The sequence below is a fragment of the Haemorhous mexicanus genome, chromosome 17, assembly GCF_027477595.1.
Source record: "Haemorhous mexicanus isolate bHaeMex1 chromosome 17, bHaeMex1.pri, whole genome shotgun sequence".
Classification (NCBI taxonomy): domain Eukaryota; kingdom Metazoa; phylum Chordata; class Aves; order Passeriformes; family Fringillidae; genus Haemorhous; species Haemorhous mexicanus.
In genome coordinates, this window is record NC_082357.1 from 16,178,326 (window position 1) to 16,197,174 (window position 18,849).

At 56.8% G+C, this 18,849-nt stretch overlaps 2 protein-coding genes across 8 annotated transcripts in view; one reads left to right on the forward strand and one right to left on the reverse strand.

Moving 5' to 3' along the window:
* Positions 1–12,023, forward strand: part of TNRC6A (trinucleotide repeat containing adaptor 6A) — a 44,104-nt gene extending 32,081 nt beyond the window's left edge. For 5 of the 7 annotated variants that reach the window (XM_059862101.1, XM_059862104.1, XM_059862103.1 and 2 more), the window contains 12 exons: positions 624–761; positions 982–1,110; positions 1,189–1,266; positions 1,516–1,726; positions 4,550–4,681; positions 6,008–6,166; positions 6,467–6,607; positions 7,431–7,538; positions 7,755–7,976; positions 8,514–8,584; positions 8,972–9,111; positions 9,306–12,023. In XM_059862101.1, coding sequence (XP_059718084.1) covers positions 624–761; positions 982–1,110; positions 1,189–1,266; positions 1,516–1,726; positions 4,550–4,681; positions 6,008–6,166; positions 6,467–6,607; positions 7,431–7,538; positions 7,755–7,976; positions 8,514–8,584; positions 8,972–9,111; positions 9,306–9,681 — 1,905 coding nt within the window. In that variant the 3' untranslated portion in view covers positions 9,682–12,023. The remainder of the gene's footprint in view (positions 1–623; positions 762–981; positions 1,111–1,188; positions 1,267–1,515; positions 1,727–4,549; positions 4,682–6,007; positions 6,167–6,466; positions 6,608–7,430; positions 7,539–7,754; positions 7,977–8,513; positions 8,585–8,971; positions 9,112–9,305) is intronic. The other 2 variants (XM_059862102.1, XM_059862107.1) reach the window with 1 other exon arrangement.
* LOC132335510 (nascent polypeptide-associated complex subunit alpha, muscle-specific form-like) lies at positions 11,568–18,421 on the reverse strand. Its single transcript, XM_059862109.1, has 11 exons — positions 18,338–18,421; positions 17,354–17,473; positions 15,498–17,219; positions 15,281–15,393; positions 15,148–15,206; positions 14,622–14,779; positions 14,365–14,527; positions 14,104–14,295; positions 13,084–13,308; positions 12,302–12,452; positions 11,568–12,124 (listed from the first exon to the last, which is right to left on the reverse strand). Exons 1-11 carry the CDS (start codon positions 18,402–18,404, stop codon positions 12,050–12,052), a joined length of 3,045 nt encoding a protein of 1,014 aa, XP_059718092.1. The 5' UTR covers positions 18,405–18,421; the 3' UTR covers positions 11,568–12,049.
* Positions 18,422–18,849: the final 428 nt, after the last annotated feature.

Sequence of the window (18,849 nt, forward strand, 5' to 3'; positions counted from 1 at the left end):
AGCTCCCTCGCTGTGTCCTGAGCAGTGACCTGTGTGCTCCTGAGCCTTCTGCAGGTGCTGCAGGGGGGCTGAGGGCTGGCTGGTTCATCCATGCCATCGATCTGTTCTTGTTAACTCACTGATGCACAGAACTGAGCACTCTCTGTAGCCCTTGGCGGTGCCGATGACTAACCTGATCTCTTTTGTTTTCTGCCTATTTCCTGCTGGTGCTGGACTGTCCTGTGACTCTTCCCTTCTGCTCCTGCAATGGTTTCTCCCTTCTGCTTGCTTGCTGGCTGGTTGTTGCGCCTCGGTTTGTCTGTCCCATCAGGATGGCATTGTAGCAGACGAGTCCCAAAACATGCAGTTTATGTCCAATCAAAACATGAAGCTTCCCCCTTCAAATAATGCACTACCTAACCAAGCCCTGGGCTCCCTAGCAGGGCTGGGTATGCAAAGCTTGAATTCTGTTAGACAGGTAAGGCTGTGTGCATATCCTTGGTGTGTTACTTACTGCCTTTAATGCCTTTTGGTAGAACGTTGTAGCTGCTCGTGTAATCGTGTTTGACTTGTGATTGAAATGTCTGGGGTGGGAGAAGCAGCAGAAGAGGTTTTCTGTCACTGACTGCCCATCCTTCCCCCAGAATGGCAATCCCAGTGTGTTTGGTGTTGGGAATATAGCAGCACAGCCCAGGAGCATGCAGCAGCCTCCAGCACAACCTCTTAATTCATCTCAGCCTAATCCACGTGCTCAAGTGCCTCCTCCATTACTATCCCCTCAGGTACGTGATACAGAAAACACTCTGTGTATGAACTATCCAAATGCTGCTTCAGAAAACTGGTCCTTGTTTGTTGGTGTTGCTGATATTTATTCTGCAAATATTTGGGAGCATATTTGGCTTGATGAAGCCAGGCATCTGTTGAGCAGAGGTTTTAGAATTCTGCATGTTCTGGCCTGAGGAGAGCCGTTGCAGTTGCCCTTGGCCCTGGTGTGTGTTGCAGGTTCCAGTATCATTACTGAAGTATGCACCAAACAGCGGTGGCCTGAGCCCACTTTTTGGCCCACAACAGGTAGCCATGTTGAATCAACTGTCCCAGTTAAACCAGCTTTCTCAGATCTCCCAGTTACAGGTGAGCTGGGGCTGGCTGCGGGCCGTGGGTGGCTGGGGCTGGTGCTGTGTCCTGCTCTAACCCTGGCGTGTCTCGCAGCGGCTGCTGGCTCAGCAGCAGAAGGCACAGCCCCAGAGGAGTGTGCCTTCAGGGGGTCGGCAGCAGCAGGAGCAGCAGGTAAAGAGACCTCCTCACTCACCTCTCAGACTCTCCTGAGAGCTGCTTTTCATCCTGAGCTGCATTTCTCGCTGTGACTCGCACTGAAGTGTGCAGGGGTGGACGCAGTTGGAGCCTTAGAGGAGGGGCTGGGTGCTGGGGTTTGGCTGTGCAGGATGCACAGGGTACCAAGGTGCAGTTCACCCTCTTTCTCAGACCATGGAAAAGCTTTTGCTCATTGCTGTAGTAACTGCTCTGTTTTTTTTAAAGGGTCGATCTCTTAGTATGCAGCAACAGATGATGCAACAGTCCCGTCAGCTTGATCCAAACCTGTTAATGAAGCAGCAAACTCCACCCTCTCAACAGCAGTCACTCCATCAGCCCTCCATGAAATCCTTCCTTGAGAATGTCATGCCCCACACTACTCCTGAGCTGCAGAAAGGGCCCTCACCAATCAATGCATTCAGCAGCTTCCCTATAGGTGGGTGCCCTGCAGTCAGCTGGTGTTTGTGTGACACCCAGCCCTGCTTTTCCCCGTGCCTCCTCCTGGAGAATGAACCCTGTCAGTACTTCCCATTTCAGTGGAGTGGTAGTTCTGTGTGGGGTTACCCCTGCTCACTAAATAACTTTTCCCCAAGTACACTCATTCCCAGTGAGTGTCCCTGTCTCAGTGCAGAGTACCTCACAGTCCTGAGGAATGACAGGCTCCTTTTAGTGCTCCTTTTGTCCCCTGGATCCCCAGGCTGATACCAAGTCCTGATTCCTGGAGCTAAAGGACTTCAAGAAGTAGAATCCATGCAAAGAACCCATTGATGTAGACACATTTCTTGGGATTTCAGAAATGCTTTCAATGGCTCTAGAATTGCAAAGGTAAAACAGTCACTTTGCCTGTTAGTGGTTTTGTCCAGCAGAGAAAGCTTTTGGCTTTGTATTTTTAAAGAATTGTTGTCTCATTAGGCAAAATGTCTGAACATTTATAAATACAAACATCTCCTGTTTCTTTCTCCCTACATTTTCAGGCTTCTGTCCAATTTCTACTTCAGAAATTCCAGGCTTGTATATTTTCTTCTTACTTTAGGTCCCTTTTTAATGCTATCTTACTACAGCTGTTTACCATTTACCTCTGTTCCTTACCCCCATTTATTTCCTCCCCCTCATTTTTGCTTTTCTTCTCTTTTATCCTACTTGGGCCATTTCTGTTGGGCTGATTGCATTCTCATGGGCCTCTGCAGGGCAGTTTGTTTCCTGGACATGCAGCTGAGGTCCCTGTGCCTGCAGGCAGAGTGGCACTGGCCAGGACAGTGCCACACTGGGGGTGGCTTGTGGCCAGCCTCAAGCCCAGGCTGCTGCTTCAGAGCTGCTGGTGATGGTTGGCATCAGTGTCCAGTTCTGCTTTCATTCAGAGGGCAAGGCATGCAAAGGAAGTGTTTTAGCTGTTGGACACACTGTGTTAGCCCTAAGGAAAGGCATATTTCACTTTCTCACCAAACTCTGCTGAGGGATTGCTCCTGCCCAGGTCAGGCTCCTTCGTGTTCATTCCTTGAGCTGGAATTGTTGTGTACTGCCCCACAGCTGCTCTCTCACATGAGTCAGGAGCCTGCAGTATGTGTGAGGCTGCTTTGAGATCCCTCAGGAGTCTGGAGTTCTCTGGGGTCCCTCTGCCCAGCACACTGAGCCACCCTCAGTCCTCACATAAAGGCTAAAGGGCAGGAAAAGCATGTTGCTGGAATTTCTTCCCCAGTGAAGAACTGGGTGCAGAGGAAAGCTGGTGTCACCAAGCTCCCAGTGCAGCGTGGTGGTGTGGCTGTGGGAGAGGCAGCTCACCTTGCCCAGCTGTCTCCTGGAAAATCCTTGGGTTTGTTGTTTTCTGTGTTCCCATACCAGTGTCAGGAGCCCCAGCAAGGAGAGCAAGGAGGTTCTGCTTCCATTTCAGGGAAGAGATTTGTCAGGATTCACTAGATACTCACCCAGAGCATCTTTGTCTCTTCCTGGCCAGTTCTGCAGTCACATCTCAGTTCATTATAGAATGAAGTATTTCTATTAATAAAACCAACCTTTCTAGTGAGTATAACTGATATAACTAATAACTAGTACTGAGTACACTATAACTGTATAACTATATAACCAGTATAAAGCCTTCCACAGTAGGATATGAAGAATTACTTCTGGAAAGAGTGTTTAAGTGATGGATTATGTCCAGGGGCTGGTGTCCATCACTCAGCCCACACAGGTCCCACAGAGAGCTGTGACAGAGCTGTGCCTGCTGGGGGCTGGCACTGGCCTGGCCTCAGGTGTGCCTCTCTGCCAGCCTGGGGTCTTTCTAGCCTTTCTCTCAGAGCTCTGGTCTCTGCAGCTTCTCCAGAGGTAGAAGGAAGGTTGCTGTGGTGCAGGGTTACTGCTCTGACAGCAGCAAAATGCCAGAGGGAGGTGTCAGAAACAGGATCAGCTGGACATTCCCTTTTTTTCTGTTGGAGCTATTGATAGTTGTTGTATTTCTTAAAACTCCATCCTGTTCCAAGCACTTTTCATGAGGCATTTTAAGAGGAGGCTTTTCTGGCATCAACTCTTGTTCATGCCTTTAAGAAAAACAAACAAAAGCCCTCAAAAAGTAAACCAGTTTCTTTATGGCTGTGCACGGGCACTTAGGAGCAAGGGGAAGCCCTTGTTCCCAGTGCTGAAGGAAGGTGTTTGACATTTGAGACATTTGAGAAGTTCCCTGTATGTCTCTGTTCTCAAGTTAAACTCTTGTAGTGGTTTGTTTTCAGAAAAGGAGTAAATAGATCTGAAGGGCTGGAAAGGTACCAGGTAGAGCTGTGAGTTCAGGATTCTCACAGCTTGGAAAGGGAGCAGGCATGCCAGGGTCAAAAATGTGGGCACGTTGTCCAAGCCCAGAAGAGCCTGGACCTCCCAGGTCTTTGAGTTGATTTGGGTTGGCATTGTCTTGATTGTCTGGGAGAAAAACCTCTGAAGTACAGACCACAGCTAGAGTGGGTCAGGAGCAGTTCTCTCTGCCCCCTATTTTAGGTATTTACAATTTAGTTTCTCTTAACTTCCTAATGTCTTCTTCCACTGACATTTTTGCATGAGGACATGAGCTGAGAATTTGGGAGTGCTTTGCATTGCTCAGCTTAGCTTCTGTGTGCAGAGAGTTCCCTGGTCTCAGTGCTAGAATGTTCCTCAGAAGCAGAGACTTGAAGCATGACATAACCATGGCAACGTGCTCTTCAGTGCTTTCTGGGGCAGCCGTGGCGAGGAGCAGAAGGAGAGCTCTGGTGTGTGTCTCATAAGCTGTGTGTGCTTTCAGGAATGAACTCAAACTTGAATGTAAACCTGGATATGAGCAGTATTAAAGAGCCACAGTCTCGGCTGAGGAAGTGGACGACAGTCGACAGCATTTCTATGAACACATCCCTAGATCAGAACTCCAGCAAACATGGTATGTGCAGCCCTGCAGTGTCTGTGGGGCTGTGTTACAGCTCCTGGGGCAGGTTCTGTCTGTGCCAGCTTGCTGCTGGTCTGCCACAGCAGCCACAGCTCTGCTGACTGTGCTCACACAACGATCTTGTGATGAGATTAGTAGAAACATTCTACAGAACTCATTTTTTAACCAGACTTTTCTGGTACTGTGACTGTTGCTGCTAGCTTTACCTTAATCTCCAGTGGAATGTTTTGTATATTTTTGAGCCAAAAGCTTGGTTTGTCAAGTGTTCTCTCCCACCATCCTTCTGTCCTAAGGTGATTTTGGGGGATTTACCACATTCTGGGCATGGCTGGCATTTTTACAGGCAGGTTTTGGTTATGAATGTCTGTGTTTGCATTCTAAAATTGGGAAGAGCTTAGAAGGGCTAGACTTGGTTCCATTGCTGTCCTTGGTTTCAGAGGAGGTGAGCTTGGTTGCTTCATGTTTCATTCCAGTAATCAAGATTCATATGACATTTCAGCTGTTTCAGTTGCTTGAAATCATCCAGTTAAAATCTGAGTCTGTGGCCCAGGAATCTGTGTCTAAAGATAGTTATAAATGTCCCCAGTCTCCTGTTACTGTTCAGAGTGTCGGGGTATTTTTAGGTGCATCAGCTGCTTTGCTGCTCCCAGCTGCCTCTGGTAGTGGCCATTCCCTGCAGCTGCCCTGCTGAACCCCTCCCACTGGTGCCACAGGCAGTGGTGGTGTTGTTTTTCCTGCAGGTGATGCTTTCTGACCAGAGACAGGAGTTTCTGTGTCTCATGCAATCCCTGGTTCCCTCAGAACTGTAGCAGAACTGGCTTTGCTGTCTGGTAACTTTAAGCCATTCCTTTCTCTGTCTCCAGGGATTTTAAATTTTTTTCTTTGCCTTCCAAGACCAGGAATAGAATCTACAGAGCTTTGCAGTAGCTAAAGGTTCTTCACAGGTTGTAGCTGTTTCTTTCATGAGCTCTCCCACCACAGAACCCACTTAGTCAAATGGGGTCCCACAGAATGCTCTTACCTCTGGAATGAATACTTTCCTTGAGTTGAACACATGTTACTTTGAATATCTGTGCTGTTTTAGTGAAGGGGTTTCATGGGGGATTGTTCATACAGTTTTCTCCTGGATCACTCAGACATATTTCATTTGAGTTATGCACTCCTGCATGATCTCCAGTATAACTTGGCATCACAGGAGGACAGTGTGCTGCTGTATATTTCATTGATGATTTACAAGGGCATGATTTTATATGCATTTATATAAGGATATAAAAACCAGCCATGAAAAATATTTGACTGCTTTTCTTTTTTTTTGATCAGGTGCTATTTCAAGTGGTTTTAGGCTGGAAGATTCTCCGTTTGTTCCTTATGACTTCCTGAACAGCAGTAACTCCCCAGCCAGTCCTCCCGGCTCCATTGGGGACGGCTGGCCCCGTGCCAAATCGCCTAATGGCTCTAGCAGTGTTAATTGGCCCCCAGGTACAGCCCTGCCCTCCCTCCCTGCCCGGGCACCCTCTCCTGGGGCTGCAGCCACTGCAGGAGGGCACCAGGGGTGCTCTCAGCAGGTGGGAATGGAGAATGGCAGCTTTGCTGTACAGAGAGAAGGGTGTCTGCCAGAAAAACCAGAAATTAAACTAATGAAGTGATGGCTGAATCAAGTAAATTAAATGCTTAAAGGGTTGTGGGTTTTCAGTCCTTAGGAGATGTATTGTTTAGACAGCTGTTTCCTTTTTAAAAATACAGTGAAAATAAGCTTCTTTCCTGCATCTGTATTCCTAGAGTTTCGCCCTGGTGAGCCATGGAAAGGTTATCCAAACATCGACCCCGAAACTGACCCTTACGTCACTCCTGGCAGTGTCATAAACAATCTCTCAATTAATACTGTGCGGGAAGTTGACCACCTCAGGGACAGGAACAGTGGTATGCTCAGCCTCTGGGGACTTGGGTGCAGCCTTCCCTCTGCTGTCGTGCAGATGTTTGCTGCTTGCTCCCCTCCTGTTTGTCCCTTGGGTTTCCTCCTTGTCCCTCTCCTGGCCATTCCCCTGTGTTTGCTCCTTGTCCCTCTCCTGGTTTGTCCCCTGTGTTTGCTCCTTGTCCCTCTCCTGGTTTGTCCCCTGTGTTTGCTCCTTGTCCCTCTCCTGGCCATCCCCCTGTGTTTGCTCCTTGTCCCTCTCCTGGTTTGTCTGCTGTGTTTGCTCCTTGTCCCTCTCCTGGTTTGTCCCCTGTGTTTGCTCCTTGCCCCTCTCCTGGTTTGTCCCTTGTGTTTGCTCCTTGTCCCTCTCCTGGCCATTCCCCTGTGTTTGCTCCTTGCTCCCCTCCTGGTTTGTCCCTTGTGTTTGCTCCTTGTCCCTCTCCTGGTTTGTCCCCTGTGTTTGCTCCTTGCTGCCCTCGTGGCTCTCCCTTGTGCTGTGGGTTTGGGGTGTGTTTGCTGCTTGCTCCTCTCCTGGTTTGTCCCATCCTAGGCCCAGCCCTGGTGCTGATGCAGGGCAGGGGCTGTCCCAGGAGCGTGGGCTGTGCTGCTGATGTCAGCTGTGCACGCCCAGGGCCCTGGGAGCAGCAGAGCCCTGGCAGCCCGGCCGTGCAGGAATGCAGGGCTGTGCTCTCCTGCTGCCACCACGTGCCCGTGGGCTGAGGAGGGGACTGAGGGTGCACGTCCCTCCCCTGAGTGTGCACAAGGCAAGCCTGCTCATCCTACTGCATTTGTGACAGGCTGTGCTGTGCCTGACTCTTCTCTTTGTTGCAGGGTCATCCTCATCTTTGAACACCACGCTGCCTTCAACTAGTGCCTGGTCATCCATTCGTGCCTCCAACTACAATGTTTCCCTCAGCAGTACAGCACAAAGCACTTCAGGTGATGTCTGCTTGGATTTTTGTTCTGGTTCCTTCCCCTTCAGTGCTCCAGGGGGATCCTAGATGTTAATAAAAGCAGTGCTGAGCTCTCATCAGAGTGGTAACTTCACTGATATCAAAGCAGCAGTTTTGATTTTACCCTAATTTAGCAGCTTTTCTTTGCAGCAAGGTGATGGCTGCAGCAACAGTGATTGTGGCTGTCTTTTGTGTCTTTTAGTAGCCAGAAACAGTGATTCCAAATCAACGTGGTCTCCTGGATCAGTCACTAACACCTCTCTGGCTCATGAGCTGTGGAAGGTCCCTTTGCCACCTAAAAGCATCACTGCTCCGTCCCGGCCACCTCCAGGGCTGACAGGCCAGAAGCCACCCCTGTCCACTTGGGATAATTCCCTTCGTCTGGGTGGAGGATGGGGAAATTCTGATGCCAGATACACCCCTGGTAAGGATGTCCCTGTGTGCCTGGAGGGTTTGTGGCTGTTGGCAGGTGTGCCTGCATTGGGCTGGGCAGCCTGTGTCCCTGCAGTGCCACGGGCTCTGTGCTGGGCACGGCTGGGGCAGGGCAGGTGCTGTGTGTGTGACAGGGGGCACAGGTGCTCGTTGTGTGCTCAGTGGAGCTGCCTCTGCCAGTGCTTCCCCAGCTGCACCCCAGGGCAGCTGTGTGGTGTAACGTTGTTCACAGACAGGCTCACAGAGTAATGAATCAGGTCATGACAGCCCAGGGAGTCATGGGACAGGCTTCAAAACTCTTATCTGACAGCAGTGTAGCTGCTTGTGCCCCTGCTTACATGAGCACAACGCTTCCCAAATAAATAAATTGAGCAGGGCTGTACCACCCACAGTGACCTCTAAGGGTTTGAAGTCTGGAGGTTGGTGCTGCATGAGTTTTCATTATCAGTGAATGTGGGGTCAGCTGCTCCACCCAAGTGCCCGGTGCCAGCAGTGTGGCAGGCACCAACTCCTGTTTTCCCTCCTTTAGGTTCGAGCTGGGGTGAGAGCAGCTCAGGGAGAATAACAAATTGGCTTGTTCTGAAAAACCTTACACCTCAGGTAAGGCTGGAGCACACAGGAGGGGGCTCTGGGCTGGGCTGAGCTCTGGGCAGGCTCAGGCTGGGCTCTGGGCAGGCTCAGGCTGGGCTCTGGGCAGGCTCAGGCTGGGCTCTGGGCTCTGGGCAGGCTCAGGCTGGGCTCTGGGCAGGCTCAGGCTGGGCTCTGGGCTCTGGGCAGGCTCAGGCTGGGCTCTGGGCAGGCTCAGGCTGGGCTCTGAGCTCTGGGCAGGCTCAGGCTGGGCTCTGGCAGGCTCAGGCTGGGCTCTGGGCTCTGGCAGGCTCAGGCTGGGCTCTGGGCTCTGGCAGGCTCAGGCTGGGCTCTGGGCTCTGGGCAGGCTCAGGCTGGGCTCTGGCAGGCTCTGCTCACACTGTGCACGTGTTTCCCCAGATCGACGGCTCGACCCTGCGTACTCTGTGCATGCAGCACGGCCCACTAATAACATTCCACCTGAACCTCCCACATGGTAATGCTTTGGTCCGTTACAGTTCAAAAGAAGAGGTAGTGAAGGCACAAAAATCTCTGCACATGTAAGTGTTCTTCCTTTCCACCCAAGTTTTGAAGAGCTTTGACTGTTTCATTGGTGTTAAATGCTGCGAGCGTGCAGGGGAGGACTCTCAGAGCCGGCTGAGCACGCAGGGGTTTGTGCCAAGGGTTTGGAGCCCTGGGCAGCTGGAGGCTCGGGCCGTGCTCTGTGTAAACGTGCTCTCTCCTCCCTCCACAGGTGTGTTTTAGGGAACACTACTATTCTTGCTGAGTTTGCCAGTGAAGAGGAGATTAGTCGCTTCTTTGCACAAGGCCAGTCCCTGACTCCGTCTCCTGGCTGGCAGTCTCTGGGATCCAGCCAGAGCCGACTCGGATCCATCGATGGTTCCCATTCGTTCTCAAACCGTAATGATCTAAATCACTGGAATGGTGCTGGGCTGTCGGGAACTAGCAGTGGAGACCTTCATGGCACTTCACTTTGGGGGAGCCCCAACTATTCCACGAGCCTGTGGGGTGCCCCGAGCAGCAATGACACCAGGGGAATTAGCAGCCCATCCCCCATCAACGCTTTCCTTTCCGTTGACCACCTGGGTGGAGGTGGAGAGTCCATGTAACCTTTTAGTTTTTTCAACTAATAAACTGTGACCTCAAGATGTAACAAAGCAGCACTAATTTGGACTTTTCACCTACAGCAAGGGGGTCACCTGTGGAAACAGTTACTTTCTGCACATTTTCCACTTTGTTTTAGCCCAAAACATATCAGTTTGAATACTTGAATCATGCAGGCCAATATTAAAATGTGAAAAAGTATATATTTACACTTCCAGATAGTGCTATCCATATAAACCTGCTTGGAATGAGCTCATTTGTGTATATTCATCATGTTTATTCTTTGAATTCCTTTTTTTTTTTTTTTTTTTCCTTTTTATTTGCATTTTGCTGATGATGTTGGAGTATGAGCTTTTCTGACGTTGCACTGACTGCTGCTCCCCGGGCGTGGCGGGCAGCAGCAGCTCACGTGTAAGTGTTTACTCAAGGATGTTCCTACAAACAGTGTGCGCTCTCTACTATGCCTTGATGTTTGCCTACCTGCTCGTGGTGTCGTGGCGTTCCAAGATCAAGTTAGGATACTGACTTAGGATTATGAATGAAAGTATTGCACCAGTTTTTTCATGTATAAAACTAAAGAATTTAGCTCTGCAGTTTAAAAAACTGTGGCCACAGCTGTGACTTGCAACCCAGCCTGCAAGCCAGGGGGGTCCTGCACTTTCAATAGGCTTTCAATTTTGTTTTGGGGGTGCCTGTGTTGGCACCTTCTTGTTTACAGAATATTTTTTTTGTTTTTTGAGAAAAATGTTTACTCTTCCATCATTTTAAAAATTTTTAAAAAGACAAAAAAAAAAATTGAGAATGAAAAAGATGCTTTCTATCTCTGGGAATAACGAACAGTGTTTGGCCATGTCCTTTTGTTTTCTATTCCTGTATCCTAAATCAAAGAGCATGGCTCTCAGGAAAACCAGTTCCCCAGTAAAAACTCCTTGTAGTTTCTTATAGGAAAAAAAAAAAAAAAAACTCAACTTTTAGCACTGATAATACTTATTGCTCTGTAAGACTTTTCTCTGCCAAAAAAAAAAACGCTTCAAGCTGGAGTTGGACATTCTGCTTTTGACGCTGTCTTTTCTTAGTGAGTGGTGGTGGTTTGCTAATAATCCGTAGTTATCCGAGTTTTTGTAATCCCATCGAGTGGCTGTTCCTGCTCTGTGACTGTGTTACCGTGGGGCCGTGTCCCCAAGCCGACCTGAGTAACTATGCATCCTGTAACCACGGGCTGGGCTTACAGATCGTGTGTGTATCGAGTTTCCATGTTGACAAAGTTCTCGCAAAAGTGAACGAGTTACATCCTCTTGCCACAAAAGGTATTATTGAATGCTTGTTTAGTCCGTGAATTCCAGACTAGGCAAGGGTAAAAATTTTAACAGTGCAGAAATCGCCATCATTTCATTGCCTTGATTCTAATGTTTGTGTCCGAAGATGCAAAAGAAGTCAGTGGCTTTTAACTGTTTACAAATAGAATGTGATTGTAAAATGTACAGTTTGGTTGTGTTTGAATTATGAAGTTTCTCCAGATATTAATAAATCATGATGTTTTTGGCTGCTCAGCATATAACTGTCTATTTTTTGTGACTTTATTTGTAGGCTGTTTTCTATACGATGAGAATATCGACCGATCCGATAGCTCTGTATTCCCATAGGTTGAGTTTTCTTTTAGCAAACTGATTTTTTTATGAAGAGATCTGCATTTTATTCTAGCAAAAATCTCCCTCAACGTGCCCCCTCTGAGACTATGAGAGTCTAAGTGTAGAACTGCAGCTTGCTTTTCCTTTTCTATCCGAGCACCTTTGGGACCCCGTTGCCCTCGCCCTCCGTACAGCGCCCCATTTCCAGCCCCCACCATTTGTGCCCAGCTCGATGCTCCAGAGGACACGTGCGAATAAGGAGAGCATTTTGGAAAATAAACTTTAATGCTTACAACATCCTGGTGTTGATACCTCATTGACATGAATCATGATGAGCGACGCAGCAGCGCTTCCGTGTGTCTCCCTCCCTGCGGCGCGGCTGAGCTGGGCCTGCGGCGGCCGCGGGGCAGAGCCGCTGCGTCCAGAGCCCGATGCGCCCTCCAGAACCGCCAGCCTTTCTGCCCTGACTGCCCCCAAAAGTCACGACCTGGTGGATGCCAGCACTGTGTGTCCTGACACCTCTCTGTATCTGCCTGCTCTGGAGCCCGCAGTCCCAGCCAGAGCTCGCGAGGCGCGGACAGGAGCCGGGGCAGGGGCCCTGCCCCGCTGGGACTGACATCACTGACATCACACCCGCGTTGATTGTATCGTCCAAGTGTGTGGATTCCTTCACTGAGCTCGTTACGTGGAAATAAAATGTGGTTGGTTTCAAAGCTGAACCTCGTGTCCGTCTGTTTCTGGGGGCTCAGGCCGTCCAGCTCCGCTCCAGCGTGCCCAGCTCCAGCCCCTCGCAGAACGACTGCGGCCAGCGGGCCTTGTGCTGCACAGAGTGAGCGGGGCTTGTGTCCCTGGGGGCTGCTGTCCCCAGCCAGGGACGGCTCCCCGCGCTTCCCTGGAGTCACCCTCCAGGGCTGGGGTGGGCAGGGTACAGCCCGGGGCAGCTGCACCCCCTGCACGCCCACCCTGGCCCCTCCAGCCCTTCCCGACCCCTGCTCACCGGTCGCTGCCTGGAGAGCTGCTGGAGAGGGAAGGGAGCCCACTGGATGGGCTCCATGGGCCAGCTCGACACCGAGATGTCGCTGGCTTTGCCCGAGTCCACCATAGGGTCATTCATGCTGCTGGAGCTGGTGTCCCAGTCGTAATGGAAACTGCAAAGAATCCACAGGTAGTTAAGAGAAGGGGATAAGCCAGGCTGGTGCAGGAGAAGGAGCCTGTGCTGTGCCCCGGGGATGATGAAGTCGCTGTTGGGGCAGGGCCAAGCTCGGGCCCCAGAGGGGAGCACCCGGAGCTCTGGCTTTGCTCCTGATCCCCCTGGGCCCACGGCTGGGGTGTTCCTGCCCATCCTGCCCTTTGCTAATAGAGCTGGAAACTTGCAGGGCTCTTTTTCCATGGACACCCTGGAAGCTGATTTGACTTTCCCATGAGCACACAGAGCCACCCTTTCCTGCAGATGTGAACTCTCCCTTCCCTACAGCAGTCCCAGCACACACAGCTCCTCCCGTGAGATAAATAAAATAAAATAATAAAATAAAATAAGATAAAATAAAATAAAATAAAATAAAATAAAATAAAATAAAATAAAATAAAATAAATATATAAAATGGTGCTGCTTCATGGACTCCAAGGGCTGGGGGGTGTCAGAGCTCCCGGCACCGCCCAGGAGGAGCAGCCGCTGGCTGGGCAAGGCTGCAAACAGTTCCAGGGCTCTGTGTGCCCCGAAGCCCTCCCTGCCCAGAGTGAGCAGAGCCCCCCGAGCCCAGCCCAGGCCCTGCTCCCTACCTGGGCCGGCACTGTGGGTGGGCGCAGGGCGCCCGGCCCCGCTTGGCTCCGGCGGTGGCGGCCGAGTCCCCCCCGCAGCCGCAGCAGCCGCTGTCCAGCACCTGCAGGTGCAGCAGCTCCTCCGAGTTGCTGAAGGCCGGGTTGTCCAGCGAGCTGGCCGAGGGCAGCCCCGAGCGGGACCAGTACTGGGCCGAGACATCGTCCAGGCGGCAGAAGCGCCGGTAGCTGCGGGCAGGACGGGCACGGGCTCACGTGTGCACACAGGTACGCAGGTACACACACTTATACAGATACACACAGGGGAGGCACGTGTACATGTGTGCACACGCATGTGTGTACACACGTGAGCTCACAACCCCAGTGACTGCTTGCAGCAGAGATTGCAGATTTCTGCCCAAATTTCCTGGGTCCAGGAAAGGGCCCAGCCGCACACGCAGGGTGGGGACACAGCCCGTGACACTGCTCAGCCTCTGGCCGCAGCCCCGCGTGCTTGCAGCTGTTCCAGTGGTTTCCTCGGGAACAATCCCCACGGCACATTACAAAACGGGCAGTGAGTGGGGCCAGGATAGCAGAGCCCCATTCCCAAATGAGCAGCTTTGTCAGGGATGTGCCCGAGCCTCGCTCACCCCCCAGGATGGGCAGGACACGCTGGGGCAGGCAGACCCTGTGCAGAGGCAGCACTGAGGGGTCCCAGGGACCACATAGTTGGAGCTCATCAGCACATCCCCCACATCTGTCCACAGCAGCACAGCCCACAGCCCTTCAGTGCCCCCGCAGCCCCACACAGCCCCCCAGCCAGCCTCTCTGGCTGCACCCCACTTCCCGTGGCTGGGAGCATCCCCTCCATCACCTCCCACTGCCGCTATCCCACTCACGACGCTCTTTTCCTTGGCAGAGCCCAGAGACCCCACCATGGCTTTCCCTGCCGCCCCTCGCCCCGGGACCCCACCAGGGGCAGGAGTGCCCACCCTCCGGAGCCCCCAGACCCCAGCCCAGGCCCCTCCGGCCCCGTGCTCCCACCTGCTGCGGGTCTGGTCGGCCCTGGCCTCCAGCAGCAGCGCCTTGAACCGGCGGACGGCGACGGCAGCGAGCACGGCAACCAGGAGCACGATGCTGAGCAGGACCCCGGCCGCCGTGCCCAGCAGGCCCTGCTGTGTCACCCGGTAGTCACAGCGCAGCCCCATGAACCAGAAATCGCTGCCCACGGGGCACCTGCACCGAGGGGACCGTCAGCGCCAGGGGACAGCGCCCGCCACCCCAGGCTGTCCCCAGGGCACTCACTGGCAGCGGGGCTGCTGGTCCCGGCCGTGGGAGCAGATGCCGTGGTTCTTGCAGTAGGCACGGTGGCAGAGGGAGGTGCAGGTCACGTTCCCGTCCGCCCTGGACGCGCAGGCGAAGCCGGATGGGCAGGTGAAGAGCAGAGCACAGGGGTCCAGCGGCCGCGCTGCGGGGACAGGGCCCAGCTCTGTCACCCCTCCCTGCCCAGCGTGTGCCCGCCCTGCCAGCAGCCCCCAGGCCTGAGATGGCCTCGCACTCACCCAGAGCCACGTGGCGCAGGACAGGGGCCGTGCCCACGGCCAGCCCCGGCCGGGCGCGGGCAGAGCCCAGCGCGGCCTCCAGGAGCTCGTCCAGCCCCGGCACCGGCAGCTGCTCGGCCGCGAACAGAGCATCGTAGCGCAGCACCACGCTGCCCTCCCTGCGGGGACACCGCGGGGACACCGCGGGGCTGGGCGTGCCGCTCCCCTGGCCCAGCACTGCCCCCCGGTCCGCGACAGCCCCCGTGCCCCGTGCCGGGAGCGGGACAGGCTGCGGGACTGTGCCACCACCCACCTGATCCCCGACAGGCTGCGGGACTGTGCCACCACCCACCTGATCCCCGACAGGCTGCGGGACTGTGCCACCACCCACCTGATCCCGGACACGCTGCGGGACTGTGCCACCGCCCACCTGATACCCGTCACGCTGCGGGACTGTGCCACCACCCACCTGATCCCGGACACGCTGCGGGACTGTGCCACCACCCACCTGATCCCGGACAGGCTGCGGGACTGTGCCACCACCCACCTGATCCCCGTCACCTCCAGCCGCAGGAAGCCAGGCACCGGCGTGAAGAGCGGAGTGACCTGCACGGGGTGGCGGGAGCTGAGCGCGGTGGCCCCGGCCCGCAGCCCCCCCGCAGCCCCCGGCCCGCACTCACCGTCTGGTTGAAGCTGTGCAGCAGCTCCTGGCGCTCGTGGGAGCCGGGGTCCTGCAGGGCCGGCACGAACCCCATGTCCAGCACCAGCTCACAGGGGACACGCAGGAGGGGTGCTGCAGGACGACAAGGGGACCAGCAGGTCATGACCCCACCCAGGAGCCACCTCCACCTCCCCCTCCTGCCGTGCCCCAGCAGAGGATCCTGGAACCTGACTCACCTCTCAGGAGTGGGGGCTGGTCCTCCACGATGAACACCTGGGGGGCCCTGCCCACCCCAGCCAGTGTCACCTGGGTGGTGTCAGTGTCTGTCCTCCCTCTGGGGCTGCTCGATGGCTGGGCCAGCTCTGTGTCTGCAGCAGCTGGGGAGGACCCAGGACCCCCACCATGGGAATCTGTGGGCTGCTGGGGGGACCCGGGCACCACAGTGGGCACAAGAGCTGGGGATGTCCATGTCACCCCCTGCACATCCCTCTGCAGTACATCAGGATGTGGCTCTGCTGTGGCCATCCCCATGGCCCCGAGCCTTTCTGGGCTGGTGGCAGCTGTGATGGTGGCAGTGACAGAGGTGCTGGTGACACCAACAGCAGTGGTTGGTACTGGGGAAGGCGCAGGCTGGGACAAAGCTGGCTGCTGGGGAGGCCCAGGTGCTGAGGGGGGTGCCAGGCTGCCCACTCCCACCTGGGTCCCTCCCAGGGATGGAGGGCTCTCAGCAGGACCCACCTTTGAGCTGGAATGGGGCAGCCCTGGGGAGGGGTCCCCCAGAGGGGTGCCCACAGTGGGGCCAAATCCCAGGACTCCCCATCTGGCCCCCGGGGAAGGCAGCAGGGTCGACAGCAGGGTCACTGCAGAGCCACTGGCTGGGGCAGACTGTGGGGACGGGGGGATGTGGGGGGTTCCAGGACTGGCGTGTGTCACCCCACCCTGTGCCACTGCGGAGCTGCCAGGGGCCAGGGGGCCAGGGGACTGCCCTGGGATGGCTGATGGGCTCAGGGGGATGTGACCATGCCCAGGGGGACCCCCTCTGTCAGGTGGGCCCAAGACCCCGGTGGTCAGGTCCAGAGCTCCTCCCTGGCCGGGAGATGTCACCCCTGGGGTGCTGGCCATGGTGGTGGGGAGGGACAGACCTGAGCCCCTGCGTGTGGCAGGCAGCGAGGCTGGGCCTGTCCCCACAGCTGGCCAGGCTGTGCTGGCCAAAGGGTTCCCACCAAGCCCAGGGGACAGTGCAGAGGGGTGAGGGGCAGAGCGGGGACCCTCCCGGGGGTGAGAAGCAAAGCCCTGTCCTCCTGACAGCCCTGGCAGCCCCCAATGTGTCCCCTGCAGGGTCCCTGTGGGGGTCAGCAGCCTCTGCAGTCCCCCAGCAAAGGGTGATGTCCCTGCTGTCCCTGGCCCTGAGCTGTCAGTGGCCAGCACGGTGCTCGGGCGGGTCCCTGGGCTGCTGTCACCCAGCTGGACAGTGTCATTCTGGCTCTGCACGAGGGGTGTCCCAATGGCCCTCCATCCCAGCAGGCTGCTACTGGACCTCCACTGTCCCCTGGCAGAACCTGGCACTGTCGCAGAGGGTGGCGAATACAAAGGTGTCCCCTGCACGGTCGTGGCACCTTCTACTGTCACTTGTCCTAGAGGGTCAGGGCCCGGGGGGTGCGTGGTGGCAGGATCTGTGTCTGCCCCCGCAGGGGCTGCGGTCCCTGCAGCAGGGGATGGCTGCTCCCTGCCTGCAGAGACCAGGGCCCCCGGGGGCTCGGTGGCTGTACCGCCCCGCACCGCCGGCCCTGTCCCCTCCCTGCCCAGCCCGGGGCCTCTGGGGCTCTCCTGCGGGCTGGAGAGCTCTGCTGTCCCGGCGGGGGTCCCAGGGAAGGGCAGCAGTCCAGCCTCTGTCCACAGCTGCCCCGCGGCCCCTGGTGTCGGCGGCTGCCCCGTGCCAGCTCCCGGCTGCGGGCGATCTGCGGGCAGAGGCGAGGGGCGGACACTGAGCGGCTCCGACCCACGGCAGCCGCCGCGGGACCCTGGGCCGGGCGAGCCGCAGCACACGAGGCTGGCACCCGGTGCCACGGAGGCGCGGGAGGGGCGGCGGTACCTGTCTGGCAGCGCTCCCCCGCCGCGGTGCCCAGGTGAGCGCAGGGGTCGGCCGCGCTCAGAGCGGAGCCCGTCCCGCTGCCCAGAGCCGGGCAAAGCCGTGCGCAGCATTCCACGAGCACTGGGAGAGAGGGAAAGGAGCAGCGTGCACCAGTGCTGGGCATCGAGCGTCCCGCACCAGCACCAGGCACCCGGAGCTACCGCTGAGGTGAGACCGCCGCCTCTTTCTGCCCTCTGTTAAGTGAGGGGGGCTCTGCTGAAGGAGATCCTCCAGAACAACCCAAACCCAGCGGGGAGCCACCTGCCCAGGTCCCAGCGAACGGTGCCGAGCCCTGCCCCACCACCTCACTGGGTTCACCCCGAGCCCGATCGTCCCCCGGCGCAGCCGCCACGGGCCAGCACCGGCACCAACGGGGCAGGGCACGGCGCCGGCGCCCGAGCAGCGCTCCGGGCAGGGCTCCGGGCGGCCCCTCTCCGGTGATAATGGCGGTTCAGCAGGCGCCACGGCGGGTGGTCACCGCCCGGTGGGGCTGGGACTGCTCGGGGGTCACCACGAACCCTGCGGGCCCCGCTCTCCACCAGCGCCCACCAGAGCTCCCGCAAGGGCTGCACCCCCCGCCTTCGAGGCCACGGAGTCGCCCGGGCTGGTGGCACAGCTTGGCACGGAGTGGCCACAGCACGGCACGAATGGCCACACGGAAAACACACGCGGCCGCCGCCGGCGTGCCCGCGCCGCTGCCCGCTCGCCCCGGTAGCCCCGGCCGGGCCCACTCCTGGCAGGTCCCAGTGACACGGGACCGCCGCCCCCAGCCCCAGCGGGCACACGGACCCGCCCGGAGCCGGTACCGGCCCCACCGCCGCTGCAGACCTCCGGGCCGCTGGGATGCACCGGCCCTGCCGCCGCCGCCCCCCGAGCGCAGCATCCCCCGCCCAGGGAGCAGCGGGGCCGGGGACCCTTCCCTGCTGTGCCCCCCTCCTCGCTCACCTGCGGCGGCCAGGAGCCGGGGCAGCGGCGGCCGGGGCCGGGGCAGCGGGAGCCGGGGCCGCTCCATGGCGCGGCGCGGGCGGCTCTGCCAGGCGGCGGCAGGAAGCCCCCGCCCGCCCCCGCTGCGGCGGGGCGGAGGCGCCGGGAACCGCAGCCCCCGGCCCGGACCCGCCCCACGGCACCAGCACCGGCACCAGCGCCGGCCGGGGAGCTCCCTCCCTCGGGCCGGGCGGACCGGGGCTCGGCAGCTCGGCACGGCCCCCGGCGCGGAGCCGCCGCCTGCGGGACTCGGGGGACTCACAGCCTCCCCCTGTCCCCCTCCCACCGGTTCATCCCGGGACACGTGCTCTGCCCCCGGCTGTCCCCACTCCGTGAGCCGTGCCGGGACAAAGGCTCCCCCAGGACACCAATGTCAGCTCTGGCTGCAGGTCCCTCACCACATCCCTCAGGGTCACCACACCCGCGGGAAGCCAGCGACCACTCCCCACCATCAGACACCTTGTGTCCATGCC

What these genes read in the sequence shown, in the direction of transcription:
- LOC132335510 (XM_059862109.1), bottom strand. Translation starts at nt 18,404, where the DNA reads ATGGAGCGGCCCCGGCTCCCGCTGCCCCGGCCCCGGCCGCCGCTGCCC. An exon ending in CCGGCTCCTGGCCGCCGCAG is followed by an intron (nt 17,474 to 18,337) that starts GTGAGCGAGGAG and finishes CCTCTCTCCCAG; the next exon opens with TGCTCGTGGAATGCTGCGCA. An exon ending in CCTGCGCCACGTGGCTCTGG is followed by an intron (nt 14,528 to 14,621) that starts GTGAGTGCGAGG and finishes CTGTCCCCGCAG; the next exon opens with CGCGGCCGCTGGACCCCTGT.